Source organism: Chiloscyllium plagiosum, unplaced genomic scaffold (assembly GCF_037043375.1).
Source record: "Chiloscyllium plagiosum isolate Xiang-an unplaced genomic scaffold, Cpla_swu_hap1 HiC_scaffold_16, whole genome shotgun sequence".
In the NCBI taxonomy this organism is placed as follows: domain Eukaryota; kingdom Metazoa; phylum Chordata; class Chondrichthyes; order Orectolobiformes; family Hemiscylliidae; genus Chiloscyllium; species Chiloscyllium plagiosum.
The window spans coordinates 73,730,014-73,749,721 of record NW_028270154.1 but is presented as its reverse complement, the minus strand read 5'-3'; the positions used below and the strand labels follow the sequence as shown (position 1 = coordinate 73,749,721).

At 42.5% G+C, this 19,708-nt stretch overlaps 1 protein-coding gene across 1 annotated transcript in view; it reads right to left on the bottom strand.

The window, feature by feature from the left end:
• The window catches only part of LOC122556776 (ran-binding protein 17-like), a 1,080,295-nt gene that overhangs the window by 904,822 nt on the left and 155,765 nt on the right, over nt 1-19,708 (bottom strand). The window contains exon 4 of the mRNA XM_043703926.2: nt 19,169-19,335. Coding sequence (XP_043559861.2) covers nt 19,169-19,335 — 167 coding nt within the window. The remainder of the gene's footprint in view (nt 1-19,168; nt 19,336-19,708) is intronic.

Below are 19,708 nucleotides of genomic sequence, written 5' to 3'. Positions count from 1 at the left end.
ATCATCCAATGCCCTCTTAAATGCCTCAATTCAACCCATTTCAACTACACTTCTGGGCATTGCAAACCACTTGTGTGATCACATTTTTCTACACACAATACATATTTGCTTCTTTTGAAAATCACTTTAGAATTAGAATTAGAATCCCTAACATGGGGAAACAGGCCCTTCGGCCCAACAAGTCCACACCGACCCTCTGAAGAGTATCCTACCCACACTCATTCCCCCACATATACCCCTGGCTCATGCACCTAAGCTATACATCCCTGAACAGTATGGGCAATTTAGCACAGCCAGTTCACCTAACCTGCACATCTTTGGATTGTGGGAGGAAACCAGAACACCTGGAGGAAACCCACACAGACATGGGGAGAATGTGCAAACTCCACACAATCGCCCGAGGCTGGAATCGTACCTGGGTTCCTGGTGTTGTGAGGCAGCAGTGCTAACCACTGCGCCACTGTGCTGCCCCTTTAAATGTATGTACTCTTGCTCTTCATCTTTTTACAAGTGGGAACAGTTTCTCACTCTACTTTTTCCAGCCCTCATATTATTTTGTAAACTTCTATCAGATCGCTTCTTAGTCTTCTTGTCTCTAAGGAGAACAATCCCATACTCTCCAATCTATTCTCATAACTGAAATTCTTATTCCCGAAACCATTTTTCTGCACTCTAAATACATTCATATCCTTTCTATATTGTGGTGCCCAGAACTGCATACAAGCCTTCAAGTGAAATCTAGCAAGTGTTTTTTTTTTCCCAAATATGCTGTGAAAGAACAAGAAGGTGATGCTGAGTGCATGTCCCTACTAATAAAACCCAGAGTATGTATGCTTTATTCACTGCTCTCTCCATCTGTCTTCAAATGATCTGTGTACATATACACCAAGGTCCCAATGCTGTTGCACACCATTTAATATATAATGCTTTATTTTATATTGTCTATGTTCTTCCTTCCAAAATATATCACCTCACAATTCTTTGCATTGAAAGTCAAAAGTTGCCAACCGATACACATCCTTTTGGAGCTCCACAGCGCCCTCCTCACAATTTAAATTACAACAAATTTTAAAACATTTCAAGGTTTGAAATTGTCCGCAGACTACAAAGACCTGTTCTTTAATCTAAGAGTAAAAACAAGAATCTCCATAAGGATCCTTGACAAACTCCACAACAAACCGTCTTCCAGCCTGGAACTTATTCATTTTTCTATAACTTAGCCAATTTTGTATCCACATTGCTATTGTCTCTTTTATTCCATAAGCTATAATTTCTCGCACAAATCTGTGGGACTGTGTCAAACACTATCTAGGAACCCATGCACACTACATCAACAGCATTACCATCACTGACTTTTCTGGATACCACTTCAAAAAAATTCCAGCAAGTTAGTTAAACATAATGTTCTCTTTAGAAATCCGGCCTGGACCTTCCAATTAACCCAACTTTTCTCATATGACTATCAATTCTCTCTCAAATAATTGTTTTGAGAAGCTTCCCCTGCATGGAAGTAAAACTGATTGGTCTGTAATTGCTGGATTTATCCTTACAACCATTTCTGTACAAGCGTGTGATGCTCACAATTCACCAGCCTTCTGGCACATCTCCTGAGTCGAGAGAAAACTGAAAGATTGTGAGCAATGCACTTGCAATTTTTTTTGTACAGCCTTTGCAGAGGAACAAAAAACATTTTTCAGAGCATCCCAACAGTTGCAAAACAGGCATTTTCTATTCACATCCATGTAGAGGCAATAAGGGGGTCTGACAACTGAACAGACCCTCATATACTTTGGCAGAAAGAACCTAGACTGTAATCTTTCTCCACTGCACCTTGCAAGCAGTTTAGTGCGTCCCTGAGCATGTAGTAGTGGACTTTGGACTGTGCCACTCTGCAACACTTCGTTGACGCCAAGACTTTACACCAGAAGACCAACAACTTTAACTGCTTTTGTTAACCACAGTTCATTTAATTTTATGTTGGGCTTTTGTGTTTTAGAAGATTGAACATTTGCTGTAGACCATATAGTATTTCCTTAAGTACGAGCCATTGCCCATCTGTCATCACATCCTCCCAAGTATCTTCCTAATCCATCACAGACAACACCGTCCTTATACCTTCATAATTTTATTTAGTCAGATTGAAGATGTTAGTTTCAGAATGAAGTAAATCAATTTCAAATTTAGCATAATGGATTCTGTATAATCCAAGATGGAATTTGGGGAAAAATTGTTGCTGCAAGAGCTGCTCCTTTTTTGAAATACTTTAGGTGTTACAGCTGATTTCCTCGAATTGCAGCAGCAGTAATTTCTGTTTTATAAGCTGTTGCATTGTTTTGGAACTTTGGGGGAAGAAAAGATCAAAACAACAGCACTTTAAAAAGGAGGATGAGAGACAAAGGACAAGACCACATGGTCAGAGAAAGAAACCCACACTGCTATCTGACATAGCAGTGAATCTGCACAGCTACTGCCTTTGTTGTTTGAGTTCAAGGAACTCTAGATATCGGAATGCGTCTAAGAAAAATTAAACAACAAAATTCACAGCTGACCTTGGAGGAACCTGTACGGGAGAGCTCACAGCACGAGAGAAGCTAGGTACATAGATTTAAAGTGTAACCTTGCTGTAAATTTACAAAGTGAATAGAGTGAGTTCTTCTTTGATTATATGTTTTATTGAGATCTGTCTCTTGATTAAATTCCAAAAATATAAAACATTGGTATTAAGTTAGGCATGAGCAGTGTTTTTTAGAGTAGTAAAATGGTACTATTTTCTGAGTCTGTAGATTGGTAAGGAGCAAAGATGGCCTTTAGTAGATGTGCTCTTCCGGTCAAACGTAGGACATTAGGAAGAGTTTTGATGTTACTGATGATTGTCTGCAGGAAGAGTCTTTCGTTGAGAATCCTATCAGATCACATGGATCGGTTGGAGTGGCAGTTAGAGGCAATGAGAATTTACAGAAACTAAGGGGTGTGGCAGTTATAGAAAGGGAGAAAAACCACAGATACAGTCAGGTAGGTGTCTACCTCGAGGAAAGGTAGGAGAGGAAGGCAGGTAGCACAGGAGCCGCCTGTGGATATCCCCATCTCAAACAAGCATGCTGTTTTGGAAAATATCGGGGTGATGGACTCTCAGGGGAACGTAGTACAAACAGCCAAGTTTCTAGTACCAAGATTAACTCAAATGTAATGAGGGGTACGTCAGGTTCCAAGTGACTGATTGTGACAGGGACTCTCTATTGGTGGAACAGACAGAAAATTCTGCAGCCAGTAGCGAGAAATCAGAGTGGTGTGTTACCTCCCTGCTGTCAGGATCAAGGATGGCTCAGAGAGAATGCAGAATATGCTCAAAGGAGACAGGGACCGCCAGGAGGTCATTGTGCACATTTAGGAAGGGAAAGGGATGAGATTCTAAAGGGAGAATACAAAATGTTAATCGGGAATTTAAAAAGGATGTCCTCGAGGGTAGTAATATCTAGATTACTCTTGGTGCCACGAGCTAGCGAAAGTAGGAATAGAGTCTGAGGAGCTGATGCAGGGAAGACATATTTACATTGTTGGATCATTGGAATCTCTTCTGGGGTAGAAGTAAACTGTATAAGAAGAACGTATTACACCTGAATTGGAAGGGGATTAATATACTGGCAGAGAGATTTGCCAGATCTGCTCAGGAGGATTTAAACTAGTAAGGTGGGCAATGGGAGCAGGGGTGATGTGGGACCCAGGGAGATAGTGAGGAAACAGATCAGTGTGAGATTGGTACAGTTGGGAAAAGAAGCAAGTCAAACAAACAGTCAGGGCACGCAGGAACAAAGTAGAGAACAAGATAACCTTAAACTGCATTTATTCGAACGCAAGAGGCCTACAGAAGAAGGCAGATGAACTCAGGGCACTGAGGAACATGGGACAGTGATATCATAGCAATTTCAGAGACATGGCTCAGGGATGGACAGGACTGACAATTTAATGTTCCAAGATACAAATGCTGCAAAAAGGATAGAAAGTGGGTTGGGGGGGGGGGGGTTGCCAGAGAGACGCGAGATTGGCGTTTTTGATAAGGGATAACATTATGGCTTTATTTGGGGCAGATATTCCTGGGAATACATCCAGGGAAGTTTTTTTGGGTGAAACTAAGAAAGAGATGATCACCTTATTGCGATAGTACAATAGACCTGAAAAGTCTGGCGCTGGAAAAACACAACAGGTCAGGCAGCATCTGAACAAGAAAGGAGAGTTGACCATACTTTTCAACTTGACTCTCCGGCACCTGCAGCCCTCACTTTCTCCTTTTGCTATAGACCCCCCAATAGTCAGCAAGATTGAGAAACAAATTTCTAAGGAGATCTCAGTTATCTGTTAGAATAACAGGGTAGGAATGGTTGGGGATTTTACCTTTCCAAACATAGACTGGAACTGCCATAGTGTAAGGGTTTAAATGGAGAAGAATTTGTTAGGTGCATACAAGAAAATTTTCTGATTCAGGATGTGGATGTACCTACGAGAGTCTGTTTCCACACATCTCGATGACTCGAAGCTTCAGGCAGCCCAAAGAGTATCTTTCACCAAACTGCTGGTCCTCCAGGCAGAGGGAATAGCTGGTTGAGCACAGAGTCCTGTGTCACAGAGCTGCTTGTGACAAATCTCCACAAAAACCATTGCGTCTCTCATCAGACCTTCTTTGCAAAGGCACTTTGCAGAAGGAGATATATGACAGTCTCATCAGCATAACTGTTTTGAGAGCAGCGACACACGGACTGAATGCATGAAGGATCTGATGGGGAGTGTCCTTCTCACCACCAGCCAAGCTATGTCTTTGTGCCTATTGGAAAGTTCTAGAGATGAGTCATTTTGCCAAAGGACTTGACAGTCTGCTCAGGGAACTTCCTGACAGGATCCACCCTCTCCATTTCCTATGGGATCGAGGACTTAGCATGCTGACCACTTTCTGTTGGACTCGTGGTCAAAGACGCTTTGCTTGCAAATTTTTCCATGAGGGACAGGTGATATGGCTTGGAGCATTCCGCAGCAACTAGGCCAGATCCATCTTTTGCAACACCAGGTACAGGTAGAATCTCACTACATAGTGAAACTTGGTGTTTGCATACTGAGGGTGTACACACAGCTTGATGAAGCTACAGACAAAGGTGGCCGTCAGTATGATGGTGGCATTACATACATTCTTCTCCCACCTTATCTGGAGATTTGTACATGTTATCTTTTGCAGACATGATCCACCTTTGACCTCCAGATGAAATGAAAAAATGGCTCAGGTGACTGCAGTGGCACAGAATTAGGTATGGAACTTTACCTTCACCACATGTAGCAACATCGATAGTCCCTCACACCTGAATACCAGGCTTTTACCCATAACAGAGGTGCAGTGGTGCTCCCATAATTCCAGTTCCTCTGTCGCCTTGGCAATATGATACTCCCAGGTTTTTGTGTATGTGAGGGGAAGGAGGGGAGAGTGTGTGGGGGAGGTAAGGAGGGGAGAGTGTGTGGGGGGATAAGGAATGGAGAGTGTGGGGGGGGATAAGGAGGGGAGACTGTGTGGGGGGTAAGGAGGGGAGATTGTGTGGGGGGTAAGGAGGGGAGAGTGCGTGGGGGGGGGAAGGAGGAGAGAGTGCGTGGGGGGGAAGGAGGAGAGAGTGCGTGGGGGGGGGGAGGAGGAGAGAGTGCGTGGGGGGGAAGGAGGGGAGAGTGCGTGGGGAGGGAGATAGGGAGAGTGCGTGGGGGGGAAGGAAGGGAGAGTGCGTGGGGGGGAAGGAAGGGAGAGTGCGTGGGGGGGAAGGAAGGGAGAGTGCGTGGGGGGGAAGGAAGGGAGAGTGCGTGGGGGGGAAGGAAGGGAGAGTGCGTGGGGGGGAAGGAAGGGAGAGTGCGTGGGGGGGAAGGAAGGGAGAGTGCGTGGGGGGGAAGGAAGGGAGAGTGCGTGGGGGGGGGAGATAGGGAGAGTGCGTGGGGGGGAAGGAGGGGAGAGTGTGTGGGAAGGGAAGGAGGGGAGAGTGTGTGGGGAGGGAAAGAGAGGAGAGTGTGGGGAGGGAAAGAGGGGAGAGTGTGTGGGGAGGGAAAGAGGGGAGAGTGTGTGGGAAGGGAAGGAGGGGAGAGTGTGTGGGAAGGGAAGGAGGGGAGAGTGTGTGGGAAGGGAAGGAGGGGAGAGTGTGTGGGAAGGGGAGGAGGGGAGAGTGTGTGGGAAGGGAAGCCCCTCCTGACAAAATTCCCAGCACCTTCAGCTAATTTGGGCAGGTGGTGAAGGGGTGGTGAAGGGGATAAAGGAACTAGGTTGTCTCGTTTCTCTTAACTTCCAAGGCCAGTTAAACAGGTTGCAGATGATCATGAGTCTTCGCACTGTCAGCAGGTTAAGGCAGAAAACAGGGATGTTTTAACTTTCAGATCTCTGCTGCCTGTGATAATCACCCCTCTAAGGCTCACATACTTACTCAGCACAGAGATAAAAACTGGCCCAAACTCTCATGTACTGTTCTAATAACTCTGTGATTGCTGTTGAAATCTCTGGTTTGTTGCCTCTGCCACATTCGAGTGAAGCGAGGAACCGGGAGACAGTAGAGCTGAACACGTGGCTGCAGGGATAGTGCAGGAGGGAGGGTTTTGGATTCTTGGATAATTGGAGCTCTTTATGGAAAGGTGGGCGCGCGGTGGTGTTACAACTAATGTAGCGGTGGATGAGAACCTGAATTGTAGTTCCATTGTAAAGAAGGTTGAGGGTAGTGAGGTCAGGAGTATGTTTACAAGGTGATGAGGGGGCACTGGCAATCAGGATGTTGGTTTGAAATGTGTGAAATTCAATGCCAGGAGTTCCGAAATAAGGTGGGTGAACTTGCAGCATGGGTTGATACCCGGAATTTCGATGTTGTTCATTTCAGAGACATGGCTAGAGGACAGATAGGAATGGTTGTTGTTAGATTCAGGAATTTAGATGTTCTAGTAAGAACAGAGAAGATGGTAAAGGTCAGGGGCGGTGGGGGGAGGTGGCACTATTAATCAAGGATAGTATTACAGCAGCTGAGGTAACATTTCAGGACTCATCCACTGAGGTAGTTTGGGCTGAGGTTAGAAACAGGAAAGGAGAGGTCACCCTGTTGGGGCTTTTCTATAGGCTTCCGAATTGTTCCAGGGATGTAGAGGAAAGGATTGCAAAGATGATTCTTGAAAGGAGCGAGAGCAACAGGGTAGTTGTTGTGGAGAACTTTAACTTCCCCAATATTGACTGGGAATACAACAGCTCAAGTAGTTTGAATGGATCGTTTTTTGTTCAATGTGTGCAGGAGGTTTTCTGACACAGTATATAGACAGGCCAACAAGAGGCGATGTCATATTGGGTTTGGTACTGGGGAATGAACCTGGCCAGGTAAGAGATTTGGAGGTAGGTGAGCACTTTGGCAATAGTGACCACAATTCAGTTATGTTTACAATAGTAATGAGAAAGGATAGGTATATACTGCAGGGAAAGAGATATAACAGGGGGAAAGGCAACAATGATGTGATTAGGCAAGATTTAGGATGGGGAAGGAAACTGCAGGGGATGGACACACTTGAAATGTGGAGCTTATTCAAGGAACAGCTACTGCAGGACCTTGATAAGTATATACCAATCAAACAGGGGAGGTTGTTGTTCAGAGAGGTAGCCATAGTTTATGAAAGAACTTGAAGCTCTTGTGAAGAGGAAGAAGGCGGCTAATGTGAGGAGGAGGCATGAAGGCTCAGATAGGGGGCTTGAGAGTTATAAGTTCGCCAGAAAAGATCTAAAGAGAGGGCTAAGAACAGCCAGGAAGGCACATGAGAAGATTTTGGCGGACAGGATCAGGGAAAATCCTAAGGCCTTCTATTGGTATATCAGGAATAAAAGAATGACGAGAGTAAGATTAGGGCCAATCAAAAACAGTAGTGGAAAGTTGTGTGTGGAATCTGAGGACCTAGGGGATGCACTTAATGAATACTTTTCATCAGTATTCATATTGGAAAAGGACAATGTTAGTGAGAATATTCAAATGCACGCTACTAGATTAGATGGGATTGCAGTTGACAAAGAGGAGGCTTTAGCAATTTTGGAAGATCTGAAAATAGTTAAGACCCTTGGGCCGGATGAGACTTATCTTCTGATTCTCTAGGAAGCCAGGGAGGAGATTGCAGAGCCTTTCGCTTTGATCTTTATGTCATCATTGTCGGCAGGAGTAGGGCCAGAAGACTGGAGGATAGCAATTGTTGTTCCCTTGTTTAACAAGGAACATTTGGACAACTCTGGTAATCATAGGCCACGGAGTCTAACTTCAGTTGTGGGTAAGGTGTTGGAAACGGTTATAAGAGATAGCATTTATAATTATCTGGAAAGGAATAGTTTGATTAGGGATAGTCAACACGATTTTGTGAAGGGTAGATCCTGGCTCACGAACCTTATTGAGTTCTTCGAGAAAATGACAAAACAGGTGATGTGGTGTATATGGACTTCAGTAAGGCGGCTGATAAAGTTCTACGCTGTAGGCTATTGCACAAAATACAGAGTTTCAGGATTGAATGGCTTGGATCATAAATTAGCTAGTGAAAGAAGACAGAGTGGTGGTTGATGGAAAATGTACACCATGGAGCTCAGTTGCCAGTGGTGCACCACAAGGATGTGTTAGGGCCACTGCTGTTTGTCATTTTTATAAATGGTCTGAATGTGGGCGTAGAAGGATGAGTTAATAGATTTGTAGGCTAAGGTAGGCAGAATTGTGGATAGTGCTGAAGGATGCTGTGGGTTACAGAGGGAACATAAGATGCAGAGCTGGGCTGAAAAGTAGCAAATGAAGTTTAATGCAGAAAAGCGTGAGATAGTTCGCTTCAGAAGAAGGAGGAATGCAGAGTACTGGGCTAATGGTAAAATTCTTGGCAGTGTAGATGAACACAGAGATGTCTGTGTCTAGGTGCATAAATCCCTGAAAGTTGCCATGCAGATTTAAAGGGTTGTTAAGAAGGCATGTGGTGTGTTGCCATTTATTGGTAGGGGGATTGAGTTTCGGAGCCACGAGATCATGCTTCAGCTGTATAAGATGCTGGTAAGGCCACACCTGGAGTATTGTGTGCAGTTCTGGGGACCGCATTACAGGAAGGATGTGGAAGCTTTGGAAGGTATTCAGAGGAGATTCACTAGGATGTTGCCTGGTATGCAAGGAAGGTCTTATGAGGAAAGGCTGAGGGAACTGAGGCTGTTTTCGTTGAAGAGAAGTTGATTGAGAGGTGACTTAATTGAGATGTTTAAGATAATCAGAGGATTAGGTAGGGTGGACAGTGAGAGCGTTTTTCCTCGGATGGTGAAGGCTAACACGAGGGGACATGGATTTAAATTGAGGGGTGATAGATTTAGGACAGATATCAGGGTAATTTCTTTACTTACAGAGTAGTAGGGGCGTGGAACGCACTGCCTGCAACAGTAGTAGACTCGCTGACATTAAGGGCATTTAAATGGGCATTGGACATACATATGGATAATAATGGAACGGCATCAGATTAATTTCACAGATTGGCACAACATCAAAGGCCAAAGAGCCTGTACTGCGCTGTAACATTCTACGTACTCCTAGTACCATTAGTTCTGATGAAGGGTGACTGAACCAGAAACATTAACTCTGAATTTCTCTCCACAGATGCTGACAAACCTGAGATTTTTCAGCAATTTCTGTTTTTGTTTCAGGTTTCCAGCATCCACAGTTCTATTGGTTTTTGATAATCCTCAAATGTCCAATTAAGACGCAACATAATCTTATAATCCTCTGATATTTACACCTCAGAGTTTACACTTGATCTAAGTTAAAAGGTTAAGAAGAAGCTTCCACTCTCAGATGAATAGGCTTTTTTTCTCCAAGGACTCTGCGATATTGGAGCTCTAGTTCAGAAGGTAGTGTAGATTGGGTCATTTTTTAGTCAGAGGTGGATATGATTCTTATTAGGGAAAGGAATCAAGGGTTATCGTGGTTAGATGGGAATGCAGAATTTGAAATAAAAACAGATCAGCCACGATCTTACAGAATATTGCAGCAGGCTCAAAAGAGTGTTGGAGATAGTATATTATCATGGATAGTTGATTGGCTAACTAATAGCAGACAGATTTGGATGGGAGTCATTTTTAATGACAAGATTAGATTACTTACAGTGTGGAAACAGGCCCTTCGGCCTAACAAGTCCACATCAACCCTCTGAAGAGCAACCCACCCAGACCCATTCGTCTACATCTCCTTCAACTAACACTATGGGCAATTTAGCATGGCCAATTCACCTAACCTGCACAATTTTGGACTGTGGGAGGAAACCCACGCAGACACGGGGAGAATGTGCAAACTCCACACAGACAATTGCCTGAGGCGGGAATTGAACCCAGATCTCTGGCGCTGAGAGGCAACAGTGCTAACCACTGTGCCACCATGCCGCCAACGGTGGAAGCTTCATGAGAAATCTGCCACAATGTCTGGATTCATACATTCATACAGTGCATTAAATCCTTTGGTCCATCAATTCTGTATTGACATAACTACTGCTAAAAGTTTGCTAATCCCAATTTGTCCCACATTCTTGAATGTTATGAAATTTCAAGTGGTCATCCAAATATCTAAGGGTTTTAAGATTTCTGCTCCCTATTACCTTCCCAGGCAATGCATTTCAGATTCCCGCCACCTGCTGAGTGAAAAAGTTTTTCCCAAATCCCCTCTGAAATCTTCTGTCCCTTACCCTAAAACTATGCTATCTCGTGACTTGACTCCTCAATAAAGGGGAGCAGATTCTCTATTTACCCTGTCCTTACCTCTTATAATCTTATATACCTCAATCATCTCCGTCCTCTGTCTTCTCTGCTCTAAAGAGAGCAATTCAAGCTTATGTAGTATCTCAGTGTACTTCAATTTCTCTATCCCAGGCAATATCCGAGTGAACCTCCTCCATGTCCCCTCGAGTGCTGTCACAGTGGAGCACTCCAGGAAATGTGTTCTGGAATTATGGGCACAGTGGTTAGCACTGCTGTCTCACAGCACCAGAGACCCGGGTTCAATTCCCGACTCAGGCGACTGACTGTGTGGAGTTTGCACATTCTCCCCGTGCCTGCGTGGGTTTCCTCCGGGTGCTCCGGTTTCTTCCCACAGTCCAAAGATGTGCAGGTCAGGTGAATTGGCCATGCTAAATTGCCCATAGTGTTAGGTAAGGGGTAAATGTCGGGGTATGGGTGGGTTGCGCTTCGGCGGGTCGGTGTGGACTTGTTGGGCCGAAGGGCCTGTTTCCACACTGTAAGTAATCTAATCTAATCTAATCCTTCTTGTAGTGAGGTGACCAGAACTGCACATAGTACTCCAGTTGTGGCCTGACCAATGGAAATGGATTCTCCAACTTCATTTACTGCCCAAAGAGCTTCAGTCAAAAGGTCTGAGTGCTAGAGTGGAAGCTTAGACAGTTGCATCTAGATATCAAAGTTCAAAGATAATTTCAAGATAACACAAACATCCATCAATCTGTTTTCCAACAGTTTTATAGGATGGCTGAGGCACTGTTTCAAGACATTTCAGCCAGCTTCATGGAAGCATGAGCCTGTTATCCTCTCTCAGAATGGCAGTTTTCTTGCTCTCATTTTTCCTACTCCAACTGATTACTTGTCCATCATCCCACAAGCCCATGCTCTACTGTTACAGTCTGACAGCAGCCTCTAGGCCCAGAGCAGTTTGTGGTCATCTGCCATGGCCATCTGTTTTCTGCTTTGAAGATCAACAGCCTTCCATCACCCGTGCTTTGACCATCTCATCAGAATACTAAGATAGGCAAAGATACACAAAGCTTAGCATTAAATGTTCAGGGGATATTGGTTTCATTTTGTATGTGTTATACCACGTCTGAACTAATAAATTTGGATCAGAATATGCATTTTCAGATCCTTTTTAAATTTTTTCCTTTGTCAGGAGAGATAGTGATGACAGAGATGACAGAGAATACTTGAAAAGTATAGGACTGTTGGTGATTGAGGAAACATAGCTGAAATACTTACCACTCAAATTATTTGACAAAAAGAGCAGTATGTCTTGTTGGCAACCTTCTTCTTCCTGCTGCTTGGTTTCCTCCTCCATCTTCTTTTTTACCTCAATTCTTCACTTGTTGGCTGATGGCAAGGGTCGTTCCCTCACATTTTCGAGGGGAAAGTGAGGACTGCAGATGCTGGAGATTAGAGCTGAAAATGTGTTTCTGGAAAAGCGCAGGTCAGGCAGCATCCAAGGCTCTCCTGAAGAAGGGCTCATTCCCGAAACGTCGATTCTCCTACTCCTTGGATGCTGCCTGACCTGCTGCGCTTTTCCAGCAACACATTTTCAACTATTGTTCCCTAATATTGGCAGGTTGTGTGTACCACTTTAGATATAGTTACCTGTTCATCTGCAGGACACTTCCAGATCATCCTGGGAGTGGAGAACATACTGATATTGTAATCTATAAACCTTCTTATAACAATGTGGCTCTCACTGCATACCTGCTACACACATACACACACATCACAGATACTGGGCCAAAGTCATGAGTCATATTATATGAGCATTGCTGCCATGTTGCCTGCCTCTGATTTGTTATGGGGAATTAAATACACAGAACACAGAACTGCAACAAAATTTTAAAATCATAAACAGTCAGAATAGTGGGTATGATAATCAACATAAGATGGCTCTGGTTGCAATTGTCTGAGGGAATGGTATCACTTTTGGTTCAGGAAAGGAGGAGAATTCAGTTGAGGCACTTGCAAGGCAACCTATATGAAGTCAAGAACAAGAATGATTCCAATCTGTACAAATTCTTGTGTTCACTAATCCTCATAATCTCTAACAAGAAAGAACGATACAACATTCTCTCTGCATGCATAAAGTATGCAGCCGTGGATTGCAAACTGCAATTTAGAATAGAATCATAGAATACCTGCAGTGCAGATAAATGTCATTCCGCTAATTGAGTTTGCACTGACCCTCTGAAGAGCACCATGTAACCCCACATTTACCACAGTTGGCCCACCTTGCCTGCACACTATGGAGCAATTTAGCATAGCCAAGCTACCTAAGCTGCAACATCTTTGGTCTGTGGGAGGAAATCAGAGCACCAAGAGAAAACCCACACAGACATAGGAAACATGCGCAAAATTGACGCAGTCGCCCAAGACTGGAAGTGAACCACAGTCCCTCGTGCTAAGGCCCTCGTGCCACTACTGAGCCACTGTGTCATCAATTGCTTAAATCTCCAGCAATGCCCTGGGTGAAGTCAAATGCACAAATCAGAGACATGGTTCCCTTGTATGCATAGAATTTCTTTTTAAATCCTGCTTTGAGAGGGCTCTTTTGCTGTTGGTATATCAGTCATGACCACTTTTCTGAAGTAACGTTTTATTCATTGGTCAATGCTGAAGTTAAGGCAAAAGTATTGTTTTCCCAAGGACTCTGGGCAAGCTCTTCTTCTGAAAACCCTTCCCCATCTCTTCCTATTCTAGCAGTTTTCCCTGCTCTGTGTGGCCTATTATCACTCCCTCTGTAATGCTCAATTCCCGGGGGGGGAGGGGGGGCCTACCAGATCACTCATATCTGGAAACAACGCTTTTTAGCAAAACCTTTGGTACCAACAGACGAAAAGCTTCAGAAATTAGTTCACTCCCTGCAAACTATTGAACTTTAGTCGAGTACAGAAATGCTCCAAAAGTGCATACAATTTGCAATACTTGCTAGAAGAAATACCCTGTAAATAGATCATGATCCCTTTAAACCATGCTGCTGGAAGGTACGTCTGCATTATGCAACATCCAAAAGAATTTTACAAGATTAAAACAGGGTGAAATCTGAAATGCAAAATTTAAAATTAATAATGCTGTCAACAAATCAGTGGTATCCACCAACATCATGATGTGCCAGCAGTTGTTAGATGCACAGGTCCCAACAGTGCCACCAGGGTGATATGAAAACACAACTAAAACCCAATTTTACGCACAAACTACATTGTGCCAAAGAACACACAGCACACTTTTTCTTGCACTGAACTCCTCTGAAAAACAAGCTGATAAGCGAGCGAGATGAAAAATCAAGAAACTGTACTGCCATCATTGGCGGAAGGAAGGATGTTATGACAAATTTTGAATGGGAGTCTCTATGATAAAATGACATTATAAAAGATACTTTATACATTGTATAGATACTTGGTAAAAAGGGAGCTGTTTTTAGAAAGTTATTTGCAACAACTTGTCTTTGATGTATTATTCTACTTACAACAGTTTTATTACTTCTTTTTACCATGGGATAGAAATCTTATGCAGTCTTTTATATATTGACTTTTTTTCAAACTATTCAAACAAAATACAATTGAACTTTTGGCTGTTAAGGGACTATTACAAATTAAGGAATGCTAAAGGGTTCCATATGCTCTATCTCTTGGTTTATGAACCTTGACATTTGAAATCTATGAAAAAACAATTGCCAGATGTTAAAACAGAAGATGGTGAAAGAAAAGTCAAAATTCAGACCAATAATAAACTAATTCCATATGACTTCTGCTTTCCAAATCCGATATATTTAAAAGATAAAGCATGTATTACTTGACAGCACGATTAAAATGTTACTTCATTCAGTACTGCTGTAAAAAAACATTTGTTGAAATTTCATGTCATGAATTCATTAAGATGACCAATTCAAGAGAAAATCCAACAACTTTACTGTGGAAGAGAAGAGTACTGATTAGTTAGCAAACAGACTCTCCCTTTGAGAATGCACCCAAAACTATCAAATGATGGTTATCAACCAGCTTTGTTGACATTTTAAACAGAGCTGGTTAACTTTCAACTGGTAAGCATACGACAGAATAAGTTTCAGCCATTCATTGATGCTCTGATAAATCAGTCAACTTGCTTGGTTTAAAATGTCAATAAAGTCTCGCAATTAACTGTCCTTCAGCAGCACGTGCATGAGAGGCAGTCTGTGATTGGACTAGTGAGGCAAGTGTCAATAGTTCACGAGTAGGGGCAGAATCCAAGTCTACCAGGCCAAGGAGTGAGGTTGTGGAGGGCAGGGGCATAGGGAGCAAGGCCGGGGCCAGAAGGGGAGGGATAGAATGCGTGGGGCCCAGGCAGCAACGATGGGGCCAGGGTTCAATGATGGTGCTGACAAGTCCAGGATCTGGGGAACACGGCTAAGGGCGCTGAACAAAACATGAGACTACAAAATGAAGAAAGGGAACTGCAAACTGAGAGAAGGAACTGCAACAGGACATGGAAGGAGGTGGTGAAACAGTGGAATGGAGCTGCAAGGGGAAAGAACAGCTGTAAAGAGATGAAAAGGAGAGGGAGGAACTGCATGGTTGAATTGGTGGCAGTGCAGGAAGAGAGAGTCTGAAAAGTACAGCACGAAGGAAAGAAAATAGCTTTAAACGTTTCAACAAAGAAATACTCAGTTAACTGGAAACCAGGAATCAGATTAATGCAGAAGTTAATGCAGAATCTCGAGATTAAAGCTGGAGTTCAGTAGCTACTATAATGGGGAAAATACATGGATGTGATTGCAACCAGCAGTGTCAATTGTATTACTTAATTTCAAACAGCTACAACAATTGGGAATATTAATGAATTCTTCCATTCTACTTCTGTTGAACTTAAAAACCCCGTATATCAACGCAAATAGAGAATACAGGAGGTATTGTTACCAAGTGACTGTATCAAGCAATGCAGGAGTTGATTAGACTGAAAAAGACGACCCTGAAAGCCAAAATGCAGCTTTCAAGAAATTCCAAGAGGAACCCTCAAAAGTAAAAGTTCTTTAGGAATGAATATACAGTAATTAAGGCAAGGAGCAGGGTACACTTTAATAGATGTTTTTGTTGACAATGGGTAGGTATTGGAGGGTTAAACGTTTTGAAGATGAGATCTGGCTATAGTAAATACAGCAGGAAGGAGAAAAGCCGAGGTGCGCTGATGCTTAGGTGGAGCTGGGACAATATGATATCAGCAAGCAGAGAGAAAGAGAGGGAGAGAAACAGATGAATGCTTCAGACTATGACTGGCTTCACAACAGAACAATGTAGCTACCTAATGAAAGTGCAGCATTCTCAAAGCTTGTACTTCCAAATAAACCTGTTAGACTATAACCTGGTGATGTGTGATTTTTAACTTTGTTCACAAAAGAGAGAGAGAAGGGTTACTCACGAAAGCACTGATGCCAGGGCACAGTACAGGAACAGGTGAATGAAGAGGAGTAGGACAGGGAATTCTCAATTTAAGCAGAGACAAGAGGCAATAGAAGACAGGCTGGAGGGTGAAAAAAACCTTGAATGTAAAGTCATAATTGAGTGGCAAAGGTCAGTAAAAGAAAAAGGCATGGGTTGATCAACTAAGGTGAAACTTTTTATCCAAAGAAAAGTCCAATTTGAACATTGCAGCTTTTGACATATTAAAATGTAACTGCCCAAGGTGAACAGAACAGTTTTAAGTTAAGCAATTTTGTTGCTTTAAAGTCTAAATGCTTAAGAAACTGAAATCTGCTTACTACACCAGGAAGTCTGGTCTAGTCTGGTAAGGACAAGGGGCCCAAGCAGAGGAAATGAGGCTTCCCATCATGGTCACAAAGCACAATAGAAAATGAACACCTTTTCATTTATTCTTTTGTGATCCAGCCACAACAGACAGTTGGCAAAAAAAATTGCCAACTTCCTGAATGCTCACATTTACCAGCCAGCGGCTGAGACTTGATCTCCACCTCCTTGTTCCCAAAACCACTTAGATTTCAACTGTATTCCAGAATCTGAACTCTTAGAAACTGGAAACTTTTGAGAAAAAAAGTCAAGGAACAAGATCATATTTTCCAGATTTGGAAGCATGGAAAACAAAGCAACAATTAGCTTAATTTTCAATCTGTTATACCCATTTGTCTTATCCCTTTTTCATTTGCTTTCCTGAACAGTAAACGGTATCTTGCCTTTCCTAGTTTAAGAATATTTTCTTCTAGTTTGAATTAGTTCATCAGTCAATTGAACATTTTGGAAAAATCGACAAATTACAAATCATCTATCTTGGGTCACAGGTAAAGTTTTTAAAAACTTTAAAATATGTTCCTTCCAATGGTTCAATAAGTGAGCAACTGAGCCAAGCAGAGCTCAGGTCTAACTTTTATTTAAAGAAAAATAATATTCTTATTTTCATTCATGACCTGTTGAATGTTATTATGCAAAAAATATGCTAAGTATTGAAGGTCCTATACCACAGACAGCTTTACCTCCCCAATAAAATAAAATGGCAAGTGTTGTATTTCAGGGGATAATAAAACAACAACACAATGCCTTATTATCAGAATTGAAGAAACCACATCAACACTGAGAAAGTTTGACAAACTACATTATTCAGCCACATCTATTATGTAAGGGTTGCAGGCTGCTCATGTTCAATTTGACCATAAGATAAAGGAGCAGAGTTAGGCCACTCAATCTATCAACTCTGCTCCACCATTCAATCAGGGCTGATAGGTTTCTCAACCCCATTTCTCGCCTTCTCCACATAACCTTTGAACCCCCTTAATCAAGAGTCTTTATGATTAGATGAGATTAGATTCCCTAAAGTGTGGAAACTGGCCCTTCGGCCCAACAAGTCCACACTGACCCTGCGAAGAGAAACCCACCCAGACCCATTCCCCTACATTTACCACTGACTAATGCACCTAACACTACGGGCAATTTAGCATGGCCAATTCATCTAACCTGCACATCTTTGGACAGTGGGAGGAAACCGGAGCACCCAGAGGAAACCCACGCAGACACGGGAAAAACGTGCAAACTCCACACAGACAGTCACCCAAGGCTGGAATCGAACCTGGGTCCCTGGTACTGTGAGGCAGCAGTGCTAACCACTGCACCACCGTGCCACCCTGACCTATATTGCTGTTTTTAAATATACTCAATAACTTGACATGCTTTGCCTTCTCGAATGAGCTCCACAGATTCACCAACCTCTGGCTGAAGAAATTCCTTATCTCAATTCTTCGCTCAGAATGTGCCCTCCGGTTTTAGTCTCTCCTACAAGTGGAAACATCTTCTCCATGTCTGCTCTGCCTGGCCGTCTCAATATTCTGTAAATGTCAATGAGGTTCCCCTTCATCCTTCTAAATTCCACTGAGTACAATCTCAGAGTCCTCAAATGCTCCTCATATCCTGGGATCATTCTTCTGAACTCCTCTGAATCCCCACAACAGCAGCATAGAAGACAAATTTGTTTGTTTTGCTAATTACATTTAATATATATGGAAGCAATCAAACAATAAATTACACTGGAAAAGCTGATAAAGACAGAGTCCTGAAGAAAGCTTTATCCTATTTGTCATCATAGCAGTTCGGTGTTTTCCAAAGCAATAATTACAAAATATTCACAGCAGAGCTACAGGCCATTCAGCCTTTTAGGTTCCAGCAAGGCATCCTTTCATCCCTCTTAATCTAGCCCTATCAGCATATCAACACATCCCTTTTTTCCTTCATGTGCTTACCTATGTAATGTGCTTTAATGACTTGCTGGGATAACCGATCCCAAGAAGCATTTCAATCATATTTAGAGGACATCAATAAAAAACTTATTCTTGTTTTGCACAATTTCTCACTTCAGACTAATATTCTTTCCCATTCTGCCAACTTTCTGCCACCATTCTTGAAGGGCTTTTTCCTGTAACGTCGATTTTCCTGCTCCTCGGATGCTGCCTGACCTGCTGTGCTTTTCCAGCGCCACACTCTTAACTCTAAACTTCAGCATCTGCAGTATTTACTTTCGCCCAACTTTCTTCTCTCCCTCCCCTCCAAATAGTATTGACTCTTTTGCTGGCATTCGGTTCCAAGCTGTCCTCCCTTCATCTTTCTGTTGTGTATGGATTGGTTTCTCACTGCATAAGTCTCTATAGAGCCTATGCATCTCATTTTAAATTCATCACCTCAAACTTTCTGATTACCGTCAGCAACAGCAAGTCTTTAACTATTGGTGGTGTACTACTCAATTTCCCCCCAGTATAAATGAATAGTTTAAAGAAATGATATACTAGAAAATAAAATGTACTGAAATCATAGCGATAATATTGCTGCACGTAATTATATATAAAGTATGTACAATATTTTTCAGGACATTAAGTAACTTTGTTCAATATGGCAAAATATTAGTGCACCTTCTTACCTGTAAAAATTTGGTGACATCAGCAATCACCTCCCTGAAGGCAAGTTTATCTTTCCGGACCTCAAACCATCCCATTTTCGTAATTTTGGCTATAAGATGCACCAAGGCTTGGATCACAAAGGGTTCTAGCTTTGGACATGACGCCAAATAGTTCAAGATGTAGTTCCCTGTAAGAACAATTTGAACTGTTTTTTTAAAAAAAAAGCAAAATTTAAACTATAGGAACATGAAGAGAGGGCCTCCTGTTTCAAGTCATTGGTTGTCAAGTCAACTTGATCCTCCAAAAAAATGCAACTGTAGTGAGAATTAGATCACAAACTCTACATTATGTATATTTAAAAGTCATCATGATTCAGCAAAAGAAGTGTAGAATGGTGTTGGGAGAGCTTCCATTTTCTGGTGGAAGATGTAAATGAAAACAGTGGAAAAATAGTCACTCTAAGTAGCTAATGTGATTGGGGTTGGGGTTGTGGGAATAAGAAAAAGGATTGACACAAGATAGGAGTATGAGGAATATTTGGCAGGATAGGACATGTACAA